General features: G+C 41.7%; 1 protein-coding gene across 1 annotated transcript in view; it reads left to right on the top strand.

The window, feature by feature from the left end:
* Positions 1-22,854, top strand: part of LOC119493886 (glutamate receptor-interacting protein 2-like) — a 288,128-nt gene that overhangs the window by 255,733 nt on the left and 9,541 nt on the right. The window contains 10 exon segments of the mRNA XM_037779408.1: positions 2,111-2,256; positions 6,229-6,309; positions 8,886-8,949; positions 9,273-9,418; positions 13,564-13,708; positions 17,850-17,989; positions 18,484-18,678; positions 18,889-19,045; positions 21,844-21,958; positions 22,471-22,684. Coding sequence (XP_037635336.1) covers positions 2,111-2,256; positions 6,229-6,309; positions 8,886-8,949; positions 9,273-9,418; positions 13,564-13,708; positions 17,850-17,989; positions 18,484-18,678; positions 18,889-19,045; positions 21,844-21,958; positions 22,471-22,684 — 1,403 coding nt within the window.

Genomic DNA, 22,854 nt, shown 5'->3' with positions numbered 1-22,854 from the left:
AGATCCTGGAGTGGGTTACTGTTTGTACCCTTAGAAGAAGGAAAGTGTCTGGATAGAACCTCCAGAGAGGATTCTGGGTGGAACCATTACACCATAGAAGGGTTTACTGTAGAACTGTGGCGGTTATGGTTGGAACCGTTCCCGGATAGTTCTATGTATAACCCTTTATATTGGGTTTGAGGTAGAACCCTGTGAACCTTATATGGTTCTAGTTAGCACCTTTATTTCTAAGAGTGAAGTCACAGAGCCGATGTCTTTGTAAAAGGGACAGTCGGCATGGCAGGACTAAACACACACACACACACACACACACACACTAGACGCCGACGCTGTTGTGTTAAACGATCCGCTTCATTAGCTCCTGTGATGCCGGCATGCTATCTAACATCTCACAGTGGGGCAACATTATGCCGCCGTTGGTTGGTTCAGTGTGAAAAAGCAAAACTGGCGTGATGACGGATTTTCTTCAGGGCCGTATTCTGGAATCTCTGTGTGAAAAGGGCTGATGCTAAATGGACTTGCATTTATATTTTCTAGTCTTCTTACCACTCAAAGCGATTTACACAACATTTCAACATTCACTCATTCACATACATTCAGATACTGATGGCAGAGGCTGCCAACCTTATTTGATCCTCACTGAAATTTCAACACTCTATACTTCCACATTCAGTTCTCACATTTCGAATTCAGTTCTTGTAATTCAGTTTCAGTTTACTGAGACACACATCCGGTCATCAAGATTCACACAACTCTCAGCCTGTGTAGCCTACGATTTGATAGTTTGTTTATTGGATTTAATCCTAAATCCAAAGTGTCAGAAAGGAACGTCCATCTCTGCAAAATATGACAGCTACAGTAGAAAATAGCGATATGAGGCACTGCATTTGATGAGTTTACTGTTTATCAGACCACAAATGAGACAAGAATTAGTGTGCTAGAGCACCCTGCGGTCCCTCCGCCTCACTCGCCACCGCTGGAGACTGGAAGGAAAGCGGGCTGCAGCTCTGGAGACCTTCAGTAAGTGACTGTAGAAACTCAAATTCAGCCACTTTAAACCCAACACTGGGGATCACAGCAGGCTGGTGGCCTGCGGCTCCGCAGGGTCTAATCTGTGGCAGCAACACAGAGTCTGCTGATCAGGTGGGGAGTCAGGGCTGTCCGGGATCAGATCCCCGGTGCTAGGTTTTGTGCTGGCTGAATTGGAGTTGCTAACAGCCGCTAATGTTAACTGAAGGTCTGTCTCTGTAGCTGCTGTCCGCTCTCCTAACGGCAAAGTGGGAGTGAGGCGGAGGGACCGCGGGGTGCTCTAGCACACTAATTCTTGTTTCATTTGTGGTCTGATGAACAGGAAATTCGTTAAACGGAGTGCCTCATATCGCTATTTTCCAAGCTGCTGTAGCTGTCATATTCGGCAGAGATGGACCTTCCTTTCTGCCACTTGGGATTCAGGATTTAATCAATAAAAAAACTCAGTGAACTGAAATTGAATTACAATATTTGATTTTGAAATGGGAGAACTGAATATGGAAGTATAGAGAGTTTACAAAGAGAGAATTTTCAGTGAGAATCAAATACAGGTTCTGAGCAACTAAGTTCAATTTCATAATATTATGTTCAGTTTCAAGTTTATTGGAATTCAGTTTCAAACTAATAAATTCAATTTCAAATTACACTCTTCAGATTCAGTTTTCCAATGCAGTTAGTCAAGTTAAACAATGCAAATTCAAATTATGTGATTAAAATTCATTTTTTAATGCAATTATTTAATTTGAGCAACTCAAATTGAAATGTAAATGATTCAAATTCAGTGTCTAGTGACAAATTAGTTCTGCCCATACATTTCCCACAAGCCCCAAAGGATCACCAGCACAGCATTATTTAGCCTGCATGGATTACAACTTCAAAGTTGGAAAGATGATTTTAGAAGCCAGCATTGGTGGATAGCATGACAGCACGCTGCTGCAATGATTAAACAACACGGGAGCTGTCGATTTTTGAAAGCTCTACTTATTCCTGACAGCACTAAAACTGTAAAATATAGTGATATTTAGAAGGTAAATATCCAATGTTTCCAATCTTTCTGACATCATGGTAACTCCTGTTGTAGGTGTGGCCTGCTGCAGGTTGGAGACCGTCTCCTGTCAATCAATGGAATCCCCACAGAAGATGGAACACTAGAGGAGGCCAATCAGCTTCTCCGAGATGCCGCGCTGACCAATAAGGTCATATTGGAGATAGAATTCGATGTAGCAGGTTTGTGAAATTAACAAAAAGTTGACCACATCCTCAGATTTCTCTCTCTTCTATTATTTTGCCATGATGTATAACTGATGTATAACAATATGGACTGGTAAAACTGCTGACAGTTTTCGGGTCAGTGCAGGCAGGAGTGGACAGAGTAATTGCAGCTCTTCACTGCATGGCATGGCCCCGTCTACATGCTTTTAACCCCATGAAAATGTAACCACTAAGACACTCCACAAGTTAAAAGCTGTGTCTTCGTTCTGATTTCTATGTTGAAGAAACGCCATCCAATTGCATTCCGAAATAAGGTTTACGAACTCAAATAGGGCGACAGATTTTAGAGGTTCAATTTGTTTTTGAAAGGTGAGAGGGTAATGCGTTTGTTTTAAAGTGCATCTGCTAATTTAATCTATTTAATGGGTAGGAAGGAGCAGTCTGCTGCTTTCCATGTCTTTTCCTTTTAATCTTTTGGATGATCATTCTAAGAGAAAACTTGGATTGTTTTGTTAAAGGGTAACTTATAAGCCTATTATCCCAGGTCCAGTATTGAGGAATAACACAGTAACCAGCCACCGTGGAGAGAGAAGGCAAGTAAGCACTAAAAGTAAGACGTAATTCATTACCATGGCAACCAGATTTCATGGTTTTTCAACCCAGTTTAGATGAATTTACTGTTTATCAGACCACAAATGAGACAAGAATTAGCGCACACGCACTGACTCTCTTACTCGCTCTCGCTCTAAGAAGTAGCGCACTGATGTTGCTGGGAAACCGCGGCAGCCAACTTCGATGGGGAATAAGGCTGCATACCAACCTTTGACTAGCGCCTCATCAATCAAATCCTGGTACTTGGCCTTCTTCAGTTGGTGAGAGATGGGTAGCCTGTCTTCCCAGGGCACTGTGAGTTTGGCTACCAAGATGGTTTTTGTGCTCCCGGATAAAAGAATCATGTCCGGTCGGAGTGAGGATACCGCCACCTCTTCTGGGAAGATGAGCCTCTTCTTGAGATCCACTTGCATCTTACAGTCAGAAGCTCGATGCAAAATGGAGGGCAGGTTCTTGGCAGTTGTTCTTGTCTTGGTAACCTTATCTCCTTCTCTTAGGAAACCGATGACTCCGGGTGGTGGAGCCTGGTGTGTGTTGGCTTTAACCCTCTGTAGGTCTGTCCATTTGGCAATTTCTGTAAGGACCTTGTCGTGCCTCCACCTGTAACGGCCTTCACCCAGTGCTTTGGGACATCTAGTCAAGATGTGATTCAGGGTACAGAGGGTTGCTCCACACTGCTTGCAGGATGGGTCCTTTTTTTTGCCCCAGATCTTTAGGTTGTTTGGGGTTGGCAGGAGATCGGCCACAGCCCGCAGGAGGAAGATCGACTTGCCCTGATCGGTACCCCAGAGTTCCTTCCAGGACAGCGAACGTTCAAGTGCCTGGTCCCACTGCGTCCACCGTCCTTGGGAGGCGAGCCTTACCGCTTTTATGCGGCGGTCTTCTTCTGTTGCCTCTCCGACCCTCTGCACCACAAGTCCTCTCCTGCCTTTGGCATTGGCCTTACTCCACATCTTAACATTGTAGTTTCCAAGTCCTAACCGTCCTTGACAAACCACCCCAACGATTTCCTGATATTTCCAGTTTGCTTCAGCTTCCTTTACTGCTTCCTGAAGTTTCCACTTCCTGCCACACTTGAAGGTCTTGTTAGCGTGTTTGACTTTCTCATCCTCAGACAGTAGCAGTGTGCTGACTGCTCTTGCCTTAGTGGCTTTGAATTCTTCCACCACTGATGAGACTGGTAAGCAGAGCTTGGAGGTCTTGCTGTACAGGTTGACCGAGCTGAAAGTCGGGGTAACAACCATTTTCGCACGAATTTGCTGCACAGTCTCTCAATTGCTTCCACTTGAGTCATGGGAAAGTCATATAAAAGGAATGGCCATTATAGTCTGGGTATGATGCCATACTGGAAGCACCATACCTTAAACCTTCCAAGCAGCTGGTTGTTGTCAATTGCCTTGAGCCAGATGTTTAGTTGGGCCATGGTGTCTTTAAGGTTGCCGCTGTCCTTCAGGGTGCTGTCATAGTTCTTTCCAAGGCATCGACTTCCTTGTTCTTGAATTGTTGGAATCTCGGACCCTTGAATACTGAAGATGTCTTTTGTCAGCTTCCCTTTCAGGATACTAAGGCTCCTAGATTTTTCTGGTTTGAAATGCATCCGTGCCCATGTAGCCATCTTCTTCAGCGAGCTTAGGATCCACCGTGTTCCCTGGATCGATGGAGTCATCACCGTAATATTGTCCATGAAGGCTCTGCAGGCCGGATGTCTTGTACTGTCGTCCGCTTTTGGTCCTCTACACTGCATCCCTCCTTCCTTGAGTAGTAGGTTTATGGCAGCCACAAACAGGACCACCGACATTGTGCATCCTGCCATGATGCCATTTGGTTGTGAAATTTCCCACGGTGAACCTCATCTTCAGTGATTCCATGTGTGACATCACAAGCTTGGTTACTTCCGATGGTACTTGGTAGTGCTCCAAAGCATTTTGGATCAGCTGGTGAGGTACACTTGTGTAGGCTTTGGCGAGGTCTAGCCATACAACTGAAAGTGTGTTGTTGTTCCTCTTTGCTTCCTTGATGACCTGACTGATCACAGATGCATGCTCCAAACATCCAGAGTACCCCGGGACTCCTCCTTTTTGGACACTTGTGTCAACATACTCATTGGTGAGTAGATAAGATGTTAGTCTTTTAGCGATGATGGAACATAATATTTTCCCTTTGACGTCTAGTAGGGAGATCTCTCAAGTTATTGAAATCAAAACTTTTAATTTATGATCACACTATGAGACACTTGAACTGTGTACTGTAGATATCTGCAGTTATAAAACATGTTTTTAAACTATTTTATTATTGCCTTTCAAAATGTTGCATCATTTAATTAGTTAACATAGCCAGCAAGTAATTACAAAATTAGCATTTATTATATAAGCAGAGAGAAATTAGAATCATTTCTTACCCTACAAAAATAGAATATAATATTAAATAGTATGTTTTCTTTTGTGTATAATCACCTGAAAATAAGAATCATTGTGTTTTTGTTACCTTAGTTTGAGCCCTTTATATCTACATAGGCAGCGGGTCCATGGAGGGGCAATATCAATGCTCTCAAAGTTAATAATAATAATAAATTCAACTTATATAGCGCTTTTAAAGAACTCAAAGATGCTTGAAAGTTGAAAGTGGCCGTGGTCTAATTGGGCACAGGGCAGTGAATGTGCTTGTGTAACTATAGGAAAATTATGTAGATGGGAGACTTTATTTGTTTTTATTCATGAACAATAATTTCTCAACTGTGTGTTTCGGCTTTGGGCATCAAACATCATTGGTCTGAAACGATACAAGTCTCTATTTGCTCTTCACAGAAAACTTCCTGGATTACTCGACACGCGCTCCAAAGCTTCTGCACAGCACGTATCATCACTACCAAATTCTACACAGCGCACCTTTAAGACTATTCCCCTTGAAGTCAAAATAAGTTAGACGGCTCTGAATGGAATATAATTAGCGTCCACTCTTTGTAGCTGCCAGGCAAGGCACTGTTCATGAAATTAAATCACATTGATACTCAAGGAAATGTGACAGATGGACAGCTAATGGACTTGTCATAATGTTTGTAGTGTCAGAGAATGATAAGAGCTTCTTGATGAGTTTGAAGTATATTGAAGTGAGGAGCTGATCCAAATAGCTTGACTCTTAAGTGGTTGCTCTCTTCGTCATGTTCATGCCTGGATGTAGAGTTGTTTTACTGGTGTAAGTAGTGTTGTGACTCATGCAGGCAAACAGTGATGATTTGAAGTCACTGTTTGCACCCAGAAATGAATAATTCAGAGGAGATAAGAGCAAGAGCTAAACGCCTTGTAATTACCAATGTTAATGAAAAGACTTATTTGTTGCTTTTTTGTAATAATGTCTTTTCTGCATGTGTTCTTACAGAGTCAGTGGTGCCTAGTAGTGGTACATTCCACGTCAAACTGCCGAAGAAAAGAGGAGTGGAGCTGGGGCTCACCATCAGTGGTAGGAACACACACACACACCTAACATTCTTCATATCATCTGTTCTTTTGTTTTGAACTGCCGGCAGGATGTTTGAAAGTCACGAAACCAACCTGCATTACTTCGAAAAAAACACACACAAACAAGCATGTGTGTCTCATGGTTACTGTAACCTGCTGTAAAACTCAGCTATAAACATTAACACTGTTTATAACATGGTATAGAAACCAGGCAGAGAATGACAAACAGAGTGTGAGTGTGTGCACTCAGTGTGTGTAATGCCTATTTCTCTCCTCAAATGTTCTCAGAATCATCTTGTAGTGTACTGTTTAGCTGTAAAATGAGAAAGTTTGTGACCTGGCAGCCATGTTGAGATCTGTCAAGGAAAGCAAGCACCGCCCACCTCTATGGTCTCCCTATTTCATTTGGGTAAAGCAAAGTGGTACTCAGATCTTTTACTGGAGTAAAAGTAACAATACCACAGTGTAGAAATGCTTTTTTACAAGTCAAAGCCATGCAATCAAAACTTTATTTAATTAAGTACAAAAGTAAGTAATAAAATGTACTTTAAGTACCAAAAGTAAAAGTATGCAGAATGGCTTATTTTCAGATTATATACTGGAAAACATTTTTTGGAAACTTGTGTTTGGTGGATTATTTCTCTGTTGTTACAATGCTAATGGTCATTGTATTTTACATGGTTGGAAAGCCTGTTTATTTACCTTCACAATGATGTCCAACTTGTAAGCCAATATGTCTTGTTTGTTCCTTGTTACTGAAAGAGAGTTCAATCATCCAATCCACCAAACAACTCAAAACAAGAGTCAACACCAACAGGAGAATACACTGTTCACCATTGACAGAGCATTTTGAAACATTTTTCTTGGGCGTTCCCCACATAATCAGCTGTGCTGCTTGGACATTTGAGGTTGGACATCATTGCGAAGGTAAATAAACAGGCTTTCCAACCATGTAAAACACAATGTCAATTAGCATTGGAACAACAGAGAAATAATCCACCAAACACAAGTTTCTGAACTTTTTTTTCCCAGTTTATATACAGTATATATATATATATGTGTTAAGTACAGGTACCTCATAATTATTTACCAGCATCATTGTGTTAAACTGTGTCAACGGCTTCCAATAAAACCATGTGTGTAATTGTAGAAGGAAACGGTCATCCCAACAATGAAATAAAGGGAAAGTTATATGTAGAGAAAACATTAATGTATGGATAGTTTGTGTACACATCAAAATGGAAATGACATTGGTGATTAAGGGTTGATCAGTGTCTGACACCTGAGAGGTTCGTCTTTCTAATGATACTGTATGAATAACAGGCTGTCCTGTGGCAGGCTCTGAGACAGAGAATGGTGCAATGGTGCCATCTTCTGAATGGAAGTATTCACGGCTGAACTGAACTTTCAGAGCAACACACATTAGCTGATTTCACAAATTCACCTGCCAACTTGAACAGTTTTTCGAATGATAGGAGTATAAGACAGATCTAATGTGACAAAGTGTCATTTCTTTGCCTTTGCTATCCAAACATATTCAGCCTTCCTCAGTCTCAGTGTCTGTTAAATTGTGCTCATTTTCAGATTCTAACTTGTCTTTTGGGTTTCTACTAGAACATGTTTACATGTTTTAATGTTCAAAAACACATTGTTTTTCTCCTACTGTCTGTCTCAATAAACCTGTATTCACCATCTGTCTCGAAAGCTCTGTTTTAGTGCCTGTCTCTTTAAGACCCCCTCCCAAAAAAGCCCAGTCTGCTCTGATTGGCTTGTGAGAAATATATGGTGCAACTTTGCAAAGGTAGGCCCAATTCCAAACCAGCCCCCACACTTTCTCCCTACCCACTTCCACTCCGTTTGTGCGTTTGCGTGGAGGGTCTGCCTTATTAATTGCCATTCCAAACCCATTCACTGGGGGGTGGAAGTGGGTTATGAAACCCTCCAACAGCGAGCTGCATCGATGCCGACTTAAACGGCTACCCTTACTGATGACATGCAACGCCGTAGCGTGTTCGTCATGGAAAGCGCTCCAATGTCAGTTCCGTGCGACTACCGGTACAAACATTTACTGTAAACTGCTCAAACTAAAATAGACATTTAATTTGTTCTGCTTTATTATAGACGTTAACAACTTCAACTAAATAGATTGTATTAAGGACCACATATACCCTTGTCTTGTCTAGAAAACAGTAGACACGTTCGTTAGATTGTAAAGTGTTGTTTATTTATATGTATATTATATATATACTGTATATATATATACAGTATATATACTGTATATATATATACATTTATTACGCCTATCAGCAGCTATAACCCCATAATTTAGTATATCTTCATATAAAATTTGACACAGCAATAAATGTTATCGTTACTGATGTTATTTATGTAGCATTATTCATTGTTGATGATGTCATGTTACTGTTACAATCATTGTTTGTTAATATTATTATTATTATTATTATTATATAGTGGTAGTAGTAGTAGTAGTAGTAGTAGTAGTAACATCTACAGTAGTGATAAAAAGACTTACTTTGTTGTTGCTGCTGCTGCTTGTAATGTCATCTCCCTTCACAGCCAGTAAGAAGCCAGGAGAGCCCCTCATCATTTCTGACATCAAGAAGGGCAGCATGGCACACAGGTAGCTTAGAGTCTATTCTATTCTATTTCTATTCTATTCTATTCTATTCTATTCTCCTGTAGGTCTAACACATGTTTTTCTCATGCCTCAATGTATCTCTCTTCTAATGTATTTAGTGTCCAATTCTGTAGTTAAGAATATGTCACACGTTATGTACATCAAAATTCACAATACTTGATTTATTAATCTATTCTCAGTATACCGAGAATAGATTTACATGTGCTGCTCAATTCAGATGTGACGAAGGACGCTGCAGTACAACCATGACGGAAGTGATCTTATCTGGTTTCACCTCTGTGCCTCTGTCTCTCTTTCTCCTTCAGAACTGGAACACTGGAGCCTGGTGATAAGCTGTTGGCCATCGACAACATCAGACTGGAGAATTGTTCCAAAGACGATGCAGAGCAGATCCTGCTGCAGTGTGAGGAACTGGTCAAACTCAAGATACGCAAAGATGAAGACAACTCAGGTACAAGTGTGCATATGCAACAGTTGAGTCTGTCTATGGCGGTTCAGTGAGCATGATAACCAGAATGGAAGGAATGGATCATTGCACCACTGAAACACATTTTCAGATGTGTTTTATGTGATTAAATAATGTTCACCAGCTCAGCAGGCATCAGTTTTAGATTTAATCCTACCGACTGGGGTCCCCACAGACTCCAGAGGTATACTTTTTTGTATCTCACAGGTGCATTATTCTATCATTCTAATTGTTCATGACTTCAATTCATCAATTTGTTCCTAATGACTTCATATCATTGTTTTCTGTTTCTGTTTTAATTAGTGCTTTTAAAAAATACCAATATATTCACCCGATTCAACTGTTATCAGGGCATTAAATAGGAGTTATCAGTCGCTATAAGCACCATAGATGTGGGTCATTAGGGGCCTACTACGCCTACTACGCTGTAAAAGTGAAAGTGAAACTTAAAAGCAACATGTTCTAAGATGTAGCTGAAAAAACCCCTGAATGAAACGTCATGTTTTGAACACAAACAAAAGAGGCTTCTTTATGTTTAAACAACAAAACTACAACTTCTTTATGTTTAGGCAACAAAAACTACAACTTCTTTATGTTTAGGCAATAAAACTACAACTTCTTTATGTTTAGGCAACAAAAGTACAACTTATTTTTGTCTAGTCAACAAAACTACAATTTCTTTATGTTTAGGCAACAAAACTACAACTGCTTTAGACTTAGGCAAAAACACAACAACTTCTTTAGGTTTAGACAATAAAACTACAATTTATTTAGACTTGGACAATAAAACTACAACTTCTTTCGGTTTCGACAAAAAAACTACAATTTCTTTAGGTTTAGGCAACAAAACTACTTTGTTAAGTGTAACTTTGTTATGTGTATGGAAAACATTGTGTTTGGGGTTAAAATAACTATGAACACAAAGACAACTACACATTGTTGGTTTTAAACAGGATTGAAACTCCGTTGGGTCTGCTGGGTGAAAACCCTGTTTCCTGCTTTTTGTGTCACATCCATCGTCCCTGACCTCCACCCCGCATGGGGTGCATCCCAAAGCTCTTATTTGTCGTTTCCTCGCTCCTCGATCCTCGATCCTCGCTTGAACCGGAAGTTGTTCTGGTGCGCCATCTTGAAGACCGTCCCAAAGCTCTTATTTCTGCACGGAGGCTCGAGGATCGAGGAGGGATCTCTGAGAAGCGATGAGCGAGGATACACGAGAGCAGCCTTCACTGAAGTCTTTTACCGACCGACACGCCCCCTTATTGGATATCAGTCATTGATTGGACGCTGCTGCCTACCGGACTGATCTGATAACTTTACCTCTCAACATCTCTGGAGTTTTATACCGGAGTGAAGACAGATCACAGATTAAACGTTTTATATTTTAGTTGTCTTCTGAGTCACCATCTAGTTAATATCTGTGTTAACTGAAGCTCTGAACAGCAGCAGAAGGACCTGCAGTATCTCTCCTTCACACACCTGACACTGAAAGAGCTTTATAAGAGCTGACAAATGGACCTAAAATAACTTCCTTCATTTATTAGAATGATTTATCTTTCCATGATCTGTTATTTCCCCCGTTAACTTTTATTAATGATTCTATTAAAGTCAGAGAGAGAAGGAGAGTCTGTCTGTCAACAACAAACACCTTTTACATGCTTTATCCTCATTTCCATTCAGTCACATGAGGCTGATAATTCCTGAACGTCAAGATTGATATGAGTTACATCATTTTCCTAATACATAATGTCCAGTGTTCAAAAGACACCATATTCATATTCTGGGTTATTAAATAATGAACTCACAATCAGAATATCAATAACTACAGACACTAATAATGAATAAATAATATAAAGATATTGATCCAGTAGAGATGGTTCCTGGTCCTCTAAGCAGGACTCAGTCCACAGCAGAAATACAGACTGCAGCTGTTATTCATGTGCAGGTGTTTGTTCAACAGGTAACAGACTACAGAGAGAAACACTGCTGCTCTGCCACTGAGAATAACTGAGTGTATTTATTAGTATTAGATCAGTTCAGACATAAACTACATCTGAAGTCTTTACAGCTGTTAGAGCCGACTGACAGCTGATCCAGCTGTGATCAGCTGCTGCTGTCATCAGAAACGGACGTCGCTTCACGTGACGCTTCAGAGGAAACGACGTCTCATGTCTCTTAAAACATATTTCCCCGTTTCCTCTCTCCTGGCGTCTCTCCATGCTTCCCTGTTGGGAGGGACTAAGACGCAAAGGAAAAGACACAAGTGAGGGAAACGTGGATGCAATTAAGAGCTTTGGGATGCAGCCATGGAGTTCCACACTATCTATACTACAACGTTGACTTCCGCTTCTGTTCTTGTCATAATTACTACAGTCGCCAGAGGTCACCGTTGTGTTCTTTTACACCTTCTTTCAGTGATTTACCATGTGAATAGATGGTAAAAACCTACTAGTGGGTGTATTAGGCCCCTATTGACCCACATCTATGAGGCTTATAGTGACTGATAATGACTATTTATAAGCCTGACAATAGTCTAATCAGCTGATATATTGGGGTCCTGGGGTCCTCATGTGCGCTGTCTATTTCTGTTTTACACAGTGAACTTTCCTAAAACAATGCTAATCTGTTTTCTTTTTTAGATTACATTAATTACATAGCTAATAATGTTTTGAGAAGAAGTTGACATTTTGCTATGATGATATTTTGTTAAAGTAGTTTATTCTTGGGAATCCCAGAGGCCCCAGTAGGTAGTCCTTGGTTGTGGTCCAATAGTCATATAAAACTAGACATCCTAATGTCTTTTCCTAACCACTTTCCCTTGACCTAAATGGAAAACATCATCAGGTCAAGGAAAAATGTGAAGTAAAATTCATAAGGATTTAGGTAAAGACGACCACAGATGTTATTGACGGCCGTATGGTGCATTGCTATAAATGATGCTGCCGCAAGGAATAGTGGGACGGCATTATCTCCTGTCCTTTCCTAAAGGATGGTCCAATGTATCCTATATGCTAAAGGAGATAAGAAAGGAAGCACTGAAGCACCTTTCTTTACCATTTAGAGAATCCAATCAGCTCTTATTATGGCTGCCGCTTAGATATTTCTGGGTCATTTCGTACAGTTAGGAACCTTCCTAATCTAAAAAAAAGACTTGTATGTTAAATATGTTAGGATGAGGGTTAAGGAAATGCACTAACAGAGATTGTCCACTAAGTGATGCTGTTGTCCACAACTTCTGGACTCCTGATGCAGTTTTAAAATGGTCAAATACTGGATCATTATTGATCGTAGTGGGGAAACAGAAACTATTGGAAACAGGAACAATTAAACCCAGGGTGGAACCATATAGATAAATAATAAATAATAATAAAACAAAACATCAAGAACAAATAATGAAATATATGAGATAAAGTAACAACATGAGTAGGAACAATGATATCCTGGTGGTGTGGTGGTCTGATGTGTGTACCATGAGTTTGAATCCAGCTCAGGACCCCTGTGCTTTGTGACTAAGTAGTCACATTACCTTCTTATAGCCGCCATCTTGGATTTGATGGATGAATTAAATGAACACATCCAGGTTGTTGCAAAGAGATGTCACCCCACCCTGTTCCACTGTGTTTGGATGGGATGCAAACAAACACACACACACACACACACACACACACAAATAAATAGTGGAAGGGATTTTGTAATCATGCTAGATTATGACTGAGAGGATATGATCACATGCACACAGACAGACACCATATTATGTGTTCATGCTACATGATGACAAGGCAGTCTTTTCCCTGGTTACCATGGAAACTGTGTCTTCCTCACCAGTGTTGTCATGAGAAGAGTTTTGACCTACTTCTAGAATGAATGTGTGTGTGTGTGTGCGTGTGTGTGTGTGTGTGTGTGGGGGGGGGGGAAGGAGGGGGGCGAGGGGGTATTTCACATGAACAGATAACATGATGCAGTATCACCAAGTGAACTGAAGAGGTTAAAGTGTGTGTGTGTGTGTGTGTGTGTGTGTGTGTGTGTGTGTGTGTGCATCAGTTGAACAACATACATCGCGCAGTTTCATCTACTTGTGGAGCTGAAACATTAGAATAACACGTGCATGTCTGTGTGTGCATGTGTCTCAGATGAGCAGGAGACGTCAGGCAGCATCATCTACACAGTGGAGCTGAAGCGGTACGGAGGCCCTCTGGGTATCACCATCTCAGGCACCGAGGAGCCCTTTGACCCCATCACTATATCCGGCCTAACGAAGAGAGGCCTGGCCGAGAGGTACATGCTTTCTCACACACGCGCGCGCACACACACACACACACACACACACACGCACACACACACACACACACACACGCACACACTAATCTGCACCGCTCAATCGGGAAAAAGAAGCTTGAAAGGGGACATATCATGCTTGTTTTCATACTTGTATTTTTACGTTTCTACTAGAACATGTTCACATGCTTTAATGTTCCAAAAACATTCTATCTCTCATCCTGTCTGTCTGAATATTCCTGTATTCACCCTCTGTCTGAAACACAAAGCTGTCTCTTTAATCCCCTCCTGAAAAAGTCCAGTCTGCTCTGATTGACTTGCAAAAAAAAAAAAGGTGCACCTTTGCAAAGGTAGTTCTCAAGCTGTAGGCGGTATAATCTAATGAGCCAGCATGTGACACAGGAAGGAGAGCCAAATGGGAATGGCTTGTTGAATCACATGTTTTCTGATCTAGACAGCCCACAAATACTGACTGGGTTGTCTTATTTCACAGGGTTAGTAGACACTCCAGATATACAGATATACAAATGTATGAATCTCTAGACATACATGCATTCACTTTGTCACACTCAGGCAGGAGACATACCATAACTGGTGATGAAGTGCAAAATTACATCTACTGGAACTGGCCCTAACACACACACACCTATGACATGTTTCTCTTCTGTCTCTAAGGCTTTTAGACTGTATTGCTACACTGAAATTTGTATTCATTGATAGTTCAATCTGGTTTCTGGAATTTCAGTCTGTTCTACTCATGCCAATGATTGCATTACATTGTTAAAAAACACTTCACCCACAAAATGACCATTACTAACCCTGTGTTGCCTTGTATTGTTGAAGAACTCTTGCATGCCTCCACATTGAACAGAGAATCCAAAAATGGAGCAACCTCTTGATGAATTGAAGTAAATGTTTAACAACAGCAAAACGATACCAAAACATCAGTTTACTACTTGTGAGGTATAATCCAAGTCTCATTTATCCGGTCGTATGCTCACTACTTCCCAAACACGTGCATCTTTGCTAAAACCTCACTATTTAAAACACACAAGTGTTTTAAATAATGTTTTGCTTGCACAAGCGTGACACTGTTTGTGCAGAACCGTTTTAAATAGTAAAGTTTTAGTGCAAATGCACGTGTCTGAGAAGTAGTGAGTATACAGCTAGATAAATGAGACTTGGATTATACTGCACGCGTTGAAGTTGAATGATTCAATATTGAAACATTTACGGAGAACTAAAATGTTCATGGTCTGGCAAGCAGGTTAGAGAAAAGATAATCCACCTAGAATGATGAAAAGGAAGAAACTTCAAAAACAAAACACTCTCTCAAGTATGAAACTGTTATAAGCTGGCAAGAGTAGACCCAATATGCAGCACACAGAACACATAAGTTCAATTAAATAAAGATTTATTAATAACAAAAATGAATCGTAATCATAAGCTGGGAGTGGGCAGGGAGCTGGTCGAGGGGGCTCTGGGGTGTCCAGTCCTGGGGAGTTGATCCTAGTGTGGACAGGCAGGCCATGACGAGTGAATCTCCCACTCTCTCCTGAGTTAAGCACAGGGAATGGTTGTGAGTTTGATAAAGCTACTATGAAGGCAGGCAGGCAGGGTAGGCAGGCAGGCAGGCAGGGCAGACAGGCAAGGCAGGCAAGCAGGGCAGGCAGTCAGGCAGGCAGGCAGGGCAGCCAGGCAGGCAGGCAGGCAGGCAGGCAGGCAGGCAGGGCAGGCAGGCAGGCAGGGCAGGCAGGCAGGCAGGCAGGCAGGGCAGGCAGGCAGGCAGGCAGGCAGGCAGGCAGGCAGGCAGGCAGGCAGGGTAGGCAGGCAGGCGGGCGGGCGGGCAGGCAGGCAGGCAGGCAAGCAGGGCGAAGGCGGCAAGCAGACGTGGTGGATCTTGAACGCAAGGGAAAAACAGGCAGGATTAGTCAAGGCGACAGGTAACATCAAAAAACAAGTTCCAAAAGTTAAGTTGGCCGGAGGACGACAATACCACGGAAGGTGACTGAACGATCTGGCGGAGTATGGAAGGAATCCCAGGGTTGATATACTGCGGAGGTTGTGAATTGATTGGATGATCCTCATCAAGTGCGCCAGCCGCAACGCCCTATAGGAGGAGGAGGAGGAAGGGAGCCACGCCCACCTGCACTTCCACACACACAAAGACAGACAGGGGGAGACAACACAGGAGACAAAAGGGCAGGGGACACAGGGAGACACTGGGTAGGAGTCTGATATACAACAGAAACACAACACATGAGGAGTGACGACGAACTGACAATGAAACGGGGGAAACACAAAGACTAACAAGGAGAACAGGATGATGAGACAAAGGTGGAACAAATCAGGGCGTGGCAGATACAATGACAGGAAGTAAAACTATACATGATACACGGTGAGTATATCAAAATAAAACAGGAAACACTAGACAAATGAAACAAGGAATATAACAGAAAACCCCAAAACCTAGAAACCAAAACTCTAGACAACATCAGAAGCCACTAAAAACACAACACAAGATATACAGTGTTAGTCCGACGGCCTCCTGGAACAGAGCCAGACCGTGACAACAACAGGCTTATTGCTAATGTGCCATTGGTTAAGCTTCCACGTGCCAATGGTGGCACATGTGTCTAAAGTTATCTACCCCTGCTTTAAATAAACCCAATAGTTGCTTTGTAATAAGTCACACCTGAGATATGATCAGAACCAGTTAACTGGGGTACAGTATGTATGCAGATGTGAGTCACAGTAAAAACCTGATTTGGTGAAATAATAGAAGATGCTTTGGGCAATAAATCGAGGGATTCCCCAGCAGCAGCTGAGTGTGCAGCAGGTTCCATGTGCCATGGAGGGATGACAGAGGGGATAATGAGAAACATGATGGGATGGCAGCTAGTGTCCACAGCAACAAGACTGAACAGAAGATGATATCATGTTTTTCCTGAGTCATAATCATCCGCTGGTGAATTTGGCTTCCATACAGTCCACCACACAACACTTATTTCACAATAAAATGTTAGCTTTTACAACCGGCTCACGCGTTATTCCACCAAAACACACCCAGGCAAGGGAGCAGCTTACTGCTTGACCTGTCACACTTCCATACACATCCACTCTGTGACCTCATTTCTTGGAGTCTGTGATGCAGTTGTTCTACATCCTGTCCTAAACTGTTGTCGATAAAGCACTTTGCCTCAGACCTGTTGGCTAAAAGCACTCTATAAATAACTATAAATAAACGTGGCTCAGCTTGACACAGAAGAAAGTGCAGGAATACAGATGTCAACACCTCTGCATCTGTGTGGCTCATGGAAAATGTTCACAACAATCCAGTTTTTCTTTCTTTGAGTTGTTTGAGCGCTTTGATTTTGATAAGTCAGCTAAAGTAAATCAAAACTCAAATCCAGAAAACCTTCTCTCTGAAAAACACACACTTCTCTGGATTGAATAATTTGTTCATGTAAGTTTAAAGCATGCACATATGATATATGGGTCCATGAGAATGTGTGAGATAAGAGATGAAAATGAATAATATTTCTATAAGATAAAGGACTGGTTTACATGTTACACCAGGTTTCATCCAGTGGCCAGTGATAGTGGGATTAAAGGGAGCATTTCAGAGTCACCTTGTTGTGACCCTGAACTAGTCAACAGTAATAACTTTAAATGAAATTCCTGAACCCAAATGTGACCTGTAAACATTGACAGTGTCACTGCGGCGCTGAAGCCTATAATATGTCAGCATGTAGTCTGTATCCAATATTGTGCCCTTCAAATTAAGTTCATATAAAGCTACTTTTGGGGGAAATATAATAAGGTGAGGGATAGATCGTGGTCTTGTTTTCAATGTTAAAAAAAAGTTTTTGAGAAAATCAGACTTTTCTAGAATTTCAAACGGTCAGTTTACAGAAATTACAAAAAGCTTGTAATAGACAGCACGACATACATTGATGTCATTGTGTCCCTTCAGAGCTGCTATAAACTGGTTTGAGAGGAATCATGTTGATTCATGTAACCTGATGTCTCCTAGTCATATTCTCCCGTGTGCGTAGTACTAAATTGTGCATTATTTTGCATGCCTCTGTGTGTGTCTTCTTACCTATGTGTCTGTGTGTGTGTGTGAATGTGTGTCCAGGACAGGGGCTATTCATGTAGGTGACAGGATCCTGGCGATCAACAGCGTCAGTTTAAAAGGCAAGCCCCTGAGTGAAGCTATCCACCTGCTGCAGATGGCTGGAGAGACGGTCACCCTCAAGATAAAGAAACAGCTCGACAGTGAGTTTGGAACCTGTACATCCATCTATATGGTTGTGATAAAACAAAAGTCTATGTATTTATTTGTGTTAAATCTGTGTTCTTAGTGCCTTATCTTTCTAACCATTAAGCTTCTGACCTGAAGTCAGTGGATTTGGAATCAATCTTTGACTTTTTTACCAACATTTTCTTGAAGACCCTTTTCAATAAGACTTTTCCTAGATGCTTGTATTATCTTTAGAAAATGGGAAAATATTATTTCATATTTTTAGCAACATTGGCCTCTTGAAGATAGATCAGCATTGTTTATAGATAGATTATTTCTGTCCATCCCAACTCCTTAATCTTTTGGACTTGGTCTTGACTCAGACTGGACTGGATCTGGTCTTGGACTTGATTAGATTGGTCTTGACTACAACCCTGCCTGTCTGAAAACAGGCTTATTGTCTCAAGAGTTCTTTGTCGTTTCATGATCATTTTATTGGACAAACCTAATTCCAACTTTTCTCTCCAAGATGTAGAGGAGGGGAAGTCAGCAGAGGCAGAGGACACAACAGAGAATGAGCTCAGTGACCCTGAGGAGGACGATTTGACGGACAGCCAACAGACCAATAAGCTGTCAGAGCTCTACTCCACAACCATACCCAGCGTGGACTCTGCCATGGAGTCGTGGGATGGCTCAGGGCTGGACGCCGGCTATGGCAGCCAGGGTAAGCTTTAGATTAACATGCATAGCTGGTGAATGGCCAGCATGGCCATACCCACTGCAAAACATACTGGAGTAGCTCTTAAACAACATCATTAATGCAAACTCTTGTAGTTTCTATCTAATAGCAAAGAAAAATCAAAATGTTCCCTCTATAATCCAAAATGGGTATAGCCTATCTATACACAGTGGCAATCCATCGCTCCTCCTGCAGGTACATACAGCCACCAGGCAGCTGGTATTGCCCTCCACCCTCATGAATGGCGTAGTGCCAAGCTGCAGCGCAGCACCACACCTCCTCCCGGACGCCGGAAGAACTACCCTTTCAGTGACGGAGGCTTCAGTGAGGATGACTGGGATAAACCACCTGGGTAGGACTGAACTAATCTTTTGAACTACAGGACCAATCATGTGTCCTTTATACTTCTGCTGACCACTTTGATGCATGCAATTTTAGATCTTTTCGTTTAGCCCAGTCGCCAGGAAAAAATGTTGCCATTGTACGTTTCAGCCAACCAGGGATAAGTTGTTCAGAGCAAGTGACGTGGTTTAAATAGCGAAAAGAGACACACCGGGCGGGCAGGAGGAGAGGGGGATGGGTCCAACAAACAGAAAACTTTCATCCGTGCATCACGTTACAATCAGCTGTTGGTTTGTGTCCTGTGTTCACAACGTTCAGTTACAATTTCACTGTACAAACATAGTAGTTTTAAGCCCAACCATGTAGTTCTGTCCTAAACCTAACTAGAGTGGTTTTGTTGCATTGTTACGGTTGTTGGTTTTGTTATGTTGTTACATTATTATTTGACCACAAACCATAATCTTTTTTCTAAGCTTAACATAGTACGTTTGTCGCCTCACGCTGAATTCACACTAGAGCAACGGTGAAGTACGATCTGCGGCGAGCTGCCATGCGATGTCTATAAAACGTTGCGGCGGCCACTCCCGAGCTCAGCAGGCTGCAGCCGTTTGATGATGCCAAGTTGGTAAAAGTTGAACTTATAACGGTGAAGTGCGGCCAGGGAGTGCCCACAGCCAATCAGTAAACAGATCTTGTGACTCCTGTGACATGTTGACCTGTGTTACAAAGAATTTCTTCCAATCTTCAACACATGAATACGCCTCTCGGCTGCAGAAAAATGTCATTATTGCGGCGAGCCGCACTGCGACACTGCCTGGTGTGAATTTGGCATAAGCCTAACCAATTGTGTCACAACGTTAACCACGTGGAATTCCGTTTTTGCGAGCGTGATACAAAGCTGATATGAAACGTATTTATGAAACATTTTTTTGTTCTGAAACGTCGCCATTCAACGTAGGCCTCTCCGTGTTTTGCAGAAATGTCCAATGCCACCATTTTTCCTGCCGACTGGGTTGTTTCGTTCAATCCCAGAACATTGGTTTCCATGCAGATTTGAAATGTCCTTGATTTGTCTAACCCTTCACTCTGAACATTGTCTGCATTGATTGATTTGCATATTTAGTTAAGTGTGTGCAGTGTGCACTATTTACCCCATACAGATCGTTTAAAATTGAGAATAAAATAATGCAGACTTTACGTACACAACTCAAGCATCGTTTAAGAGTCTGTTAACTATTGCCTACTAAAATGGCAAAATGGACCGAATGCAATGATTCAGTTATTTGATTTAATTATTATAATTTTTTTATATTTAATTTAATTTATAAAGTGTTTTTTATTTCTATTTCTCAAAGTTCTTGAAAAACTAGCTATTCACATACAGTAGCTAACTAATTAAAGGTGCTCTATACAATAACCAGAGCATTAATATAGGATCAAACAACTTTCCTCTGTGTGTGTTGTAATCCGAGCTTCTCCTTTCTTTGTTGACATAGCTGGGCTGTCTCTGCATGCTTCAGTGCATGTTTGTGCATGTGAGCGTGACCCACCGGCTAGCTCACGACCACTACTACACACTGCTCTCATATGGTGATTACAGCTGATGACGCCGTCCCAACCGACGGTGCCATCGCGGAAGCAAAGCGCCCACCCTCAGTTTCCCCCCCCCCCAGTGAAACACTGTTAGCTTTGTCAGCAGCGTTGTCCTTGCTTTCATTGTTAGCGCTGTTAGCTCAGCTGCCGCCATGTTGAGAGCCGTGTGGAGGCAATAAAAATGTTCCCAATCTCACATTTAGCACCTTTAACCTTTAACCTTCTATGTAAGGCTTTCATTTAAGGGCTGAGTTTCTATTGTATGGAGGCCGATCACTGTCCTGCCACACTGCTCAAATCTGAGGGATGAGGAATAGAGTTCCAACACTGTTCACGTGGTATCGATGTGACCACTTTAAAACACCATTGTTTTGTTGGAGCTTCACATTTGAGAAGCCGATCTGGCAAATAGTCTGAATTTTTGCCAATTACATCATTTACTGTATATGGTTATTGATCAAAACTGTTGTCGATGATTTTACTAGAACTATATCCATTGACTATCTTCATAACTCTGGTGTCTAGATTATATAGACCAGTATTTTAGCTTTAAAACAGAAGGTTGCATTTGCTTCTCTGGTAGCTTGTGCCAGTATAAACACCAGGAGTCTGCGGTAAAGTGGAAATTTCATTGTGTAATTTGAGTCATGAAGCCAGCTACTACACTGGCTGAGCAGTATCTCCAACATGTCTGTTTCTCTGTGTGTATACTGATGAGTCAGGAGGTTAAGACTTCATATTCACTGGGCTTATATAACACTCATGGGGGTGGAGAGATGGAGAGGAAGGATGAGAAATCAAAATCAGCTGCACCGTGAGAGTAAATGACTCTTGTCAGTCATGGACACTCAGTGTTAAAAGATGACTCATGTTGGATTTAACCAGAATGGATAGCCTTGCCCTGTACTGACACTACTCTGTCTTCACAGTGGCTTCTTTGATGATGCTACACCGCTGATCAGTTCAGCAGTACACTTTTGTTCACATTACAATGACTCTTGATTGGTCCAGTTACTGTTTTAAGGTACAAAAAAGTGTCATTTTATAGAGAAAAAGCACAGTTTACATAATATACAAGTCATGCAGACCAAGATTCAATAAAAAAAAAGGTGTTTGGTGGTGGTGACTTAACATATGATTTACTTCTTTTTTTTTAGTAACCAGTGACACAGCCACAAACTTGTTTTTAATTGAATTTGTGTTTGTGTGTGACAGATTTATTGGCCAACAACCAGACGGTATTCTGTTGGATCCTGATGACAGTTTCTGGTGTCAGGCACTTGAAGATCTTGAGACCTGCGGTCAATCAGAACTGCTCAGAGAGATAGAGGTTAGCATACAAGCATCCACCTCCAATTTAAACTTCACTCATTAGCATTCTTAAATATAATGGTTGAACCCCAAAGTTACCACAAACAAGGATTTGTTGGTTACAATGGCATTAGCATTAGCATGTTAGCATCAGCATCGAACATGGATCCATACTGGACCCATTCATAAACACACGTTCACTTAAGCTGGATTTATACTTGATGCACGGGGTTAGCTGCAGTCCTGCTAGCAGTTCTGATTCATAATTCAACATCAGATTTCATCGGTTGGTAACACCCCCTCAACATGAAATGGATCTATTGTACATGATCAGGCCATAACATGCTTTCATTACATTACCCACAGTAACTTTCTTTATATCCTTTCATTTACTTTGTGATATATGTGAGTGATGATAGTCTTTGCACTTACCTATATACTGTATCTATTTTGTATCTGTTGTGCCACCAGTATCACTCACAAATGAGTAGTTAACTCAAGTTTACAATATGTGTGTTTTGGTTGTTGCAGGCATCCATCATGACAGGAACAGCCATCAGTCTGGGTGTAGATGGTGTCAGCAAGCCCTCGGCTGAGCCCATACTGAGTCACAGCAGGATGAGCCCGTTGCGGAGAAATTCTCTCCTGCACCAGGGAAACCTGCTCCACCAGGGTACACACCTCCACCAGGGGGCCCATCTGCACGAGGAGGCCCACCTGCATGAACAGGCCCAACTCCACCAAGGTAATTCAGTGGATGATGTGACGGAGCCAAGGGTGGTTGTCTCCCCAACTCATAATATAGAACTGACCAAAATACAATGTCTTTCTAATTGGGGGAAAATGAAGCGAACAAAATTTGACGTGCGAGCATGTTGCTGTTTATGGAAGTGCTGTTCAATAAATGCTTGTAGA

Source organism: Sebastes umbrosus, chromosome 1 (assembly GCF_015220745.1).
Source record: "Sebastes umbrosus isolate fSebUmb1 chromosome 1, fSebUmb1.pri, whole genome shotgun sequence".
NCBI lineage: Eukaryota > Metazoa > Chordata > Actinopteri > Perciformes > Sebastidae > Sebastes > Sebastes umbrosus.
The sequence above is the reverse complement of the archived record's forward strand: the minus strand, read 5'-3'. Positions and strand labels throughout refer to the sequence as shown.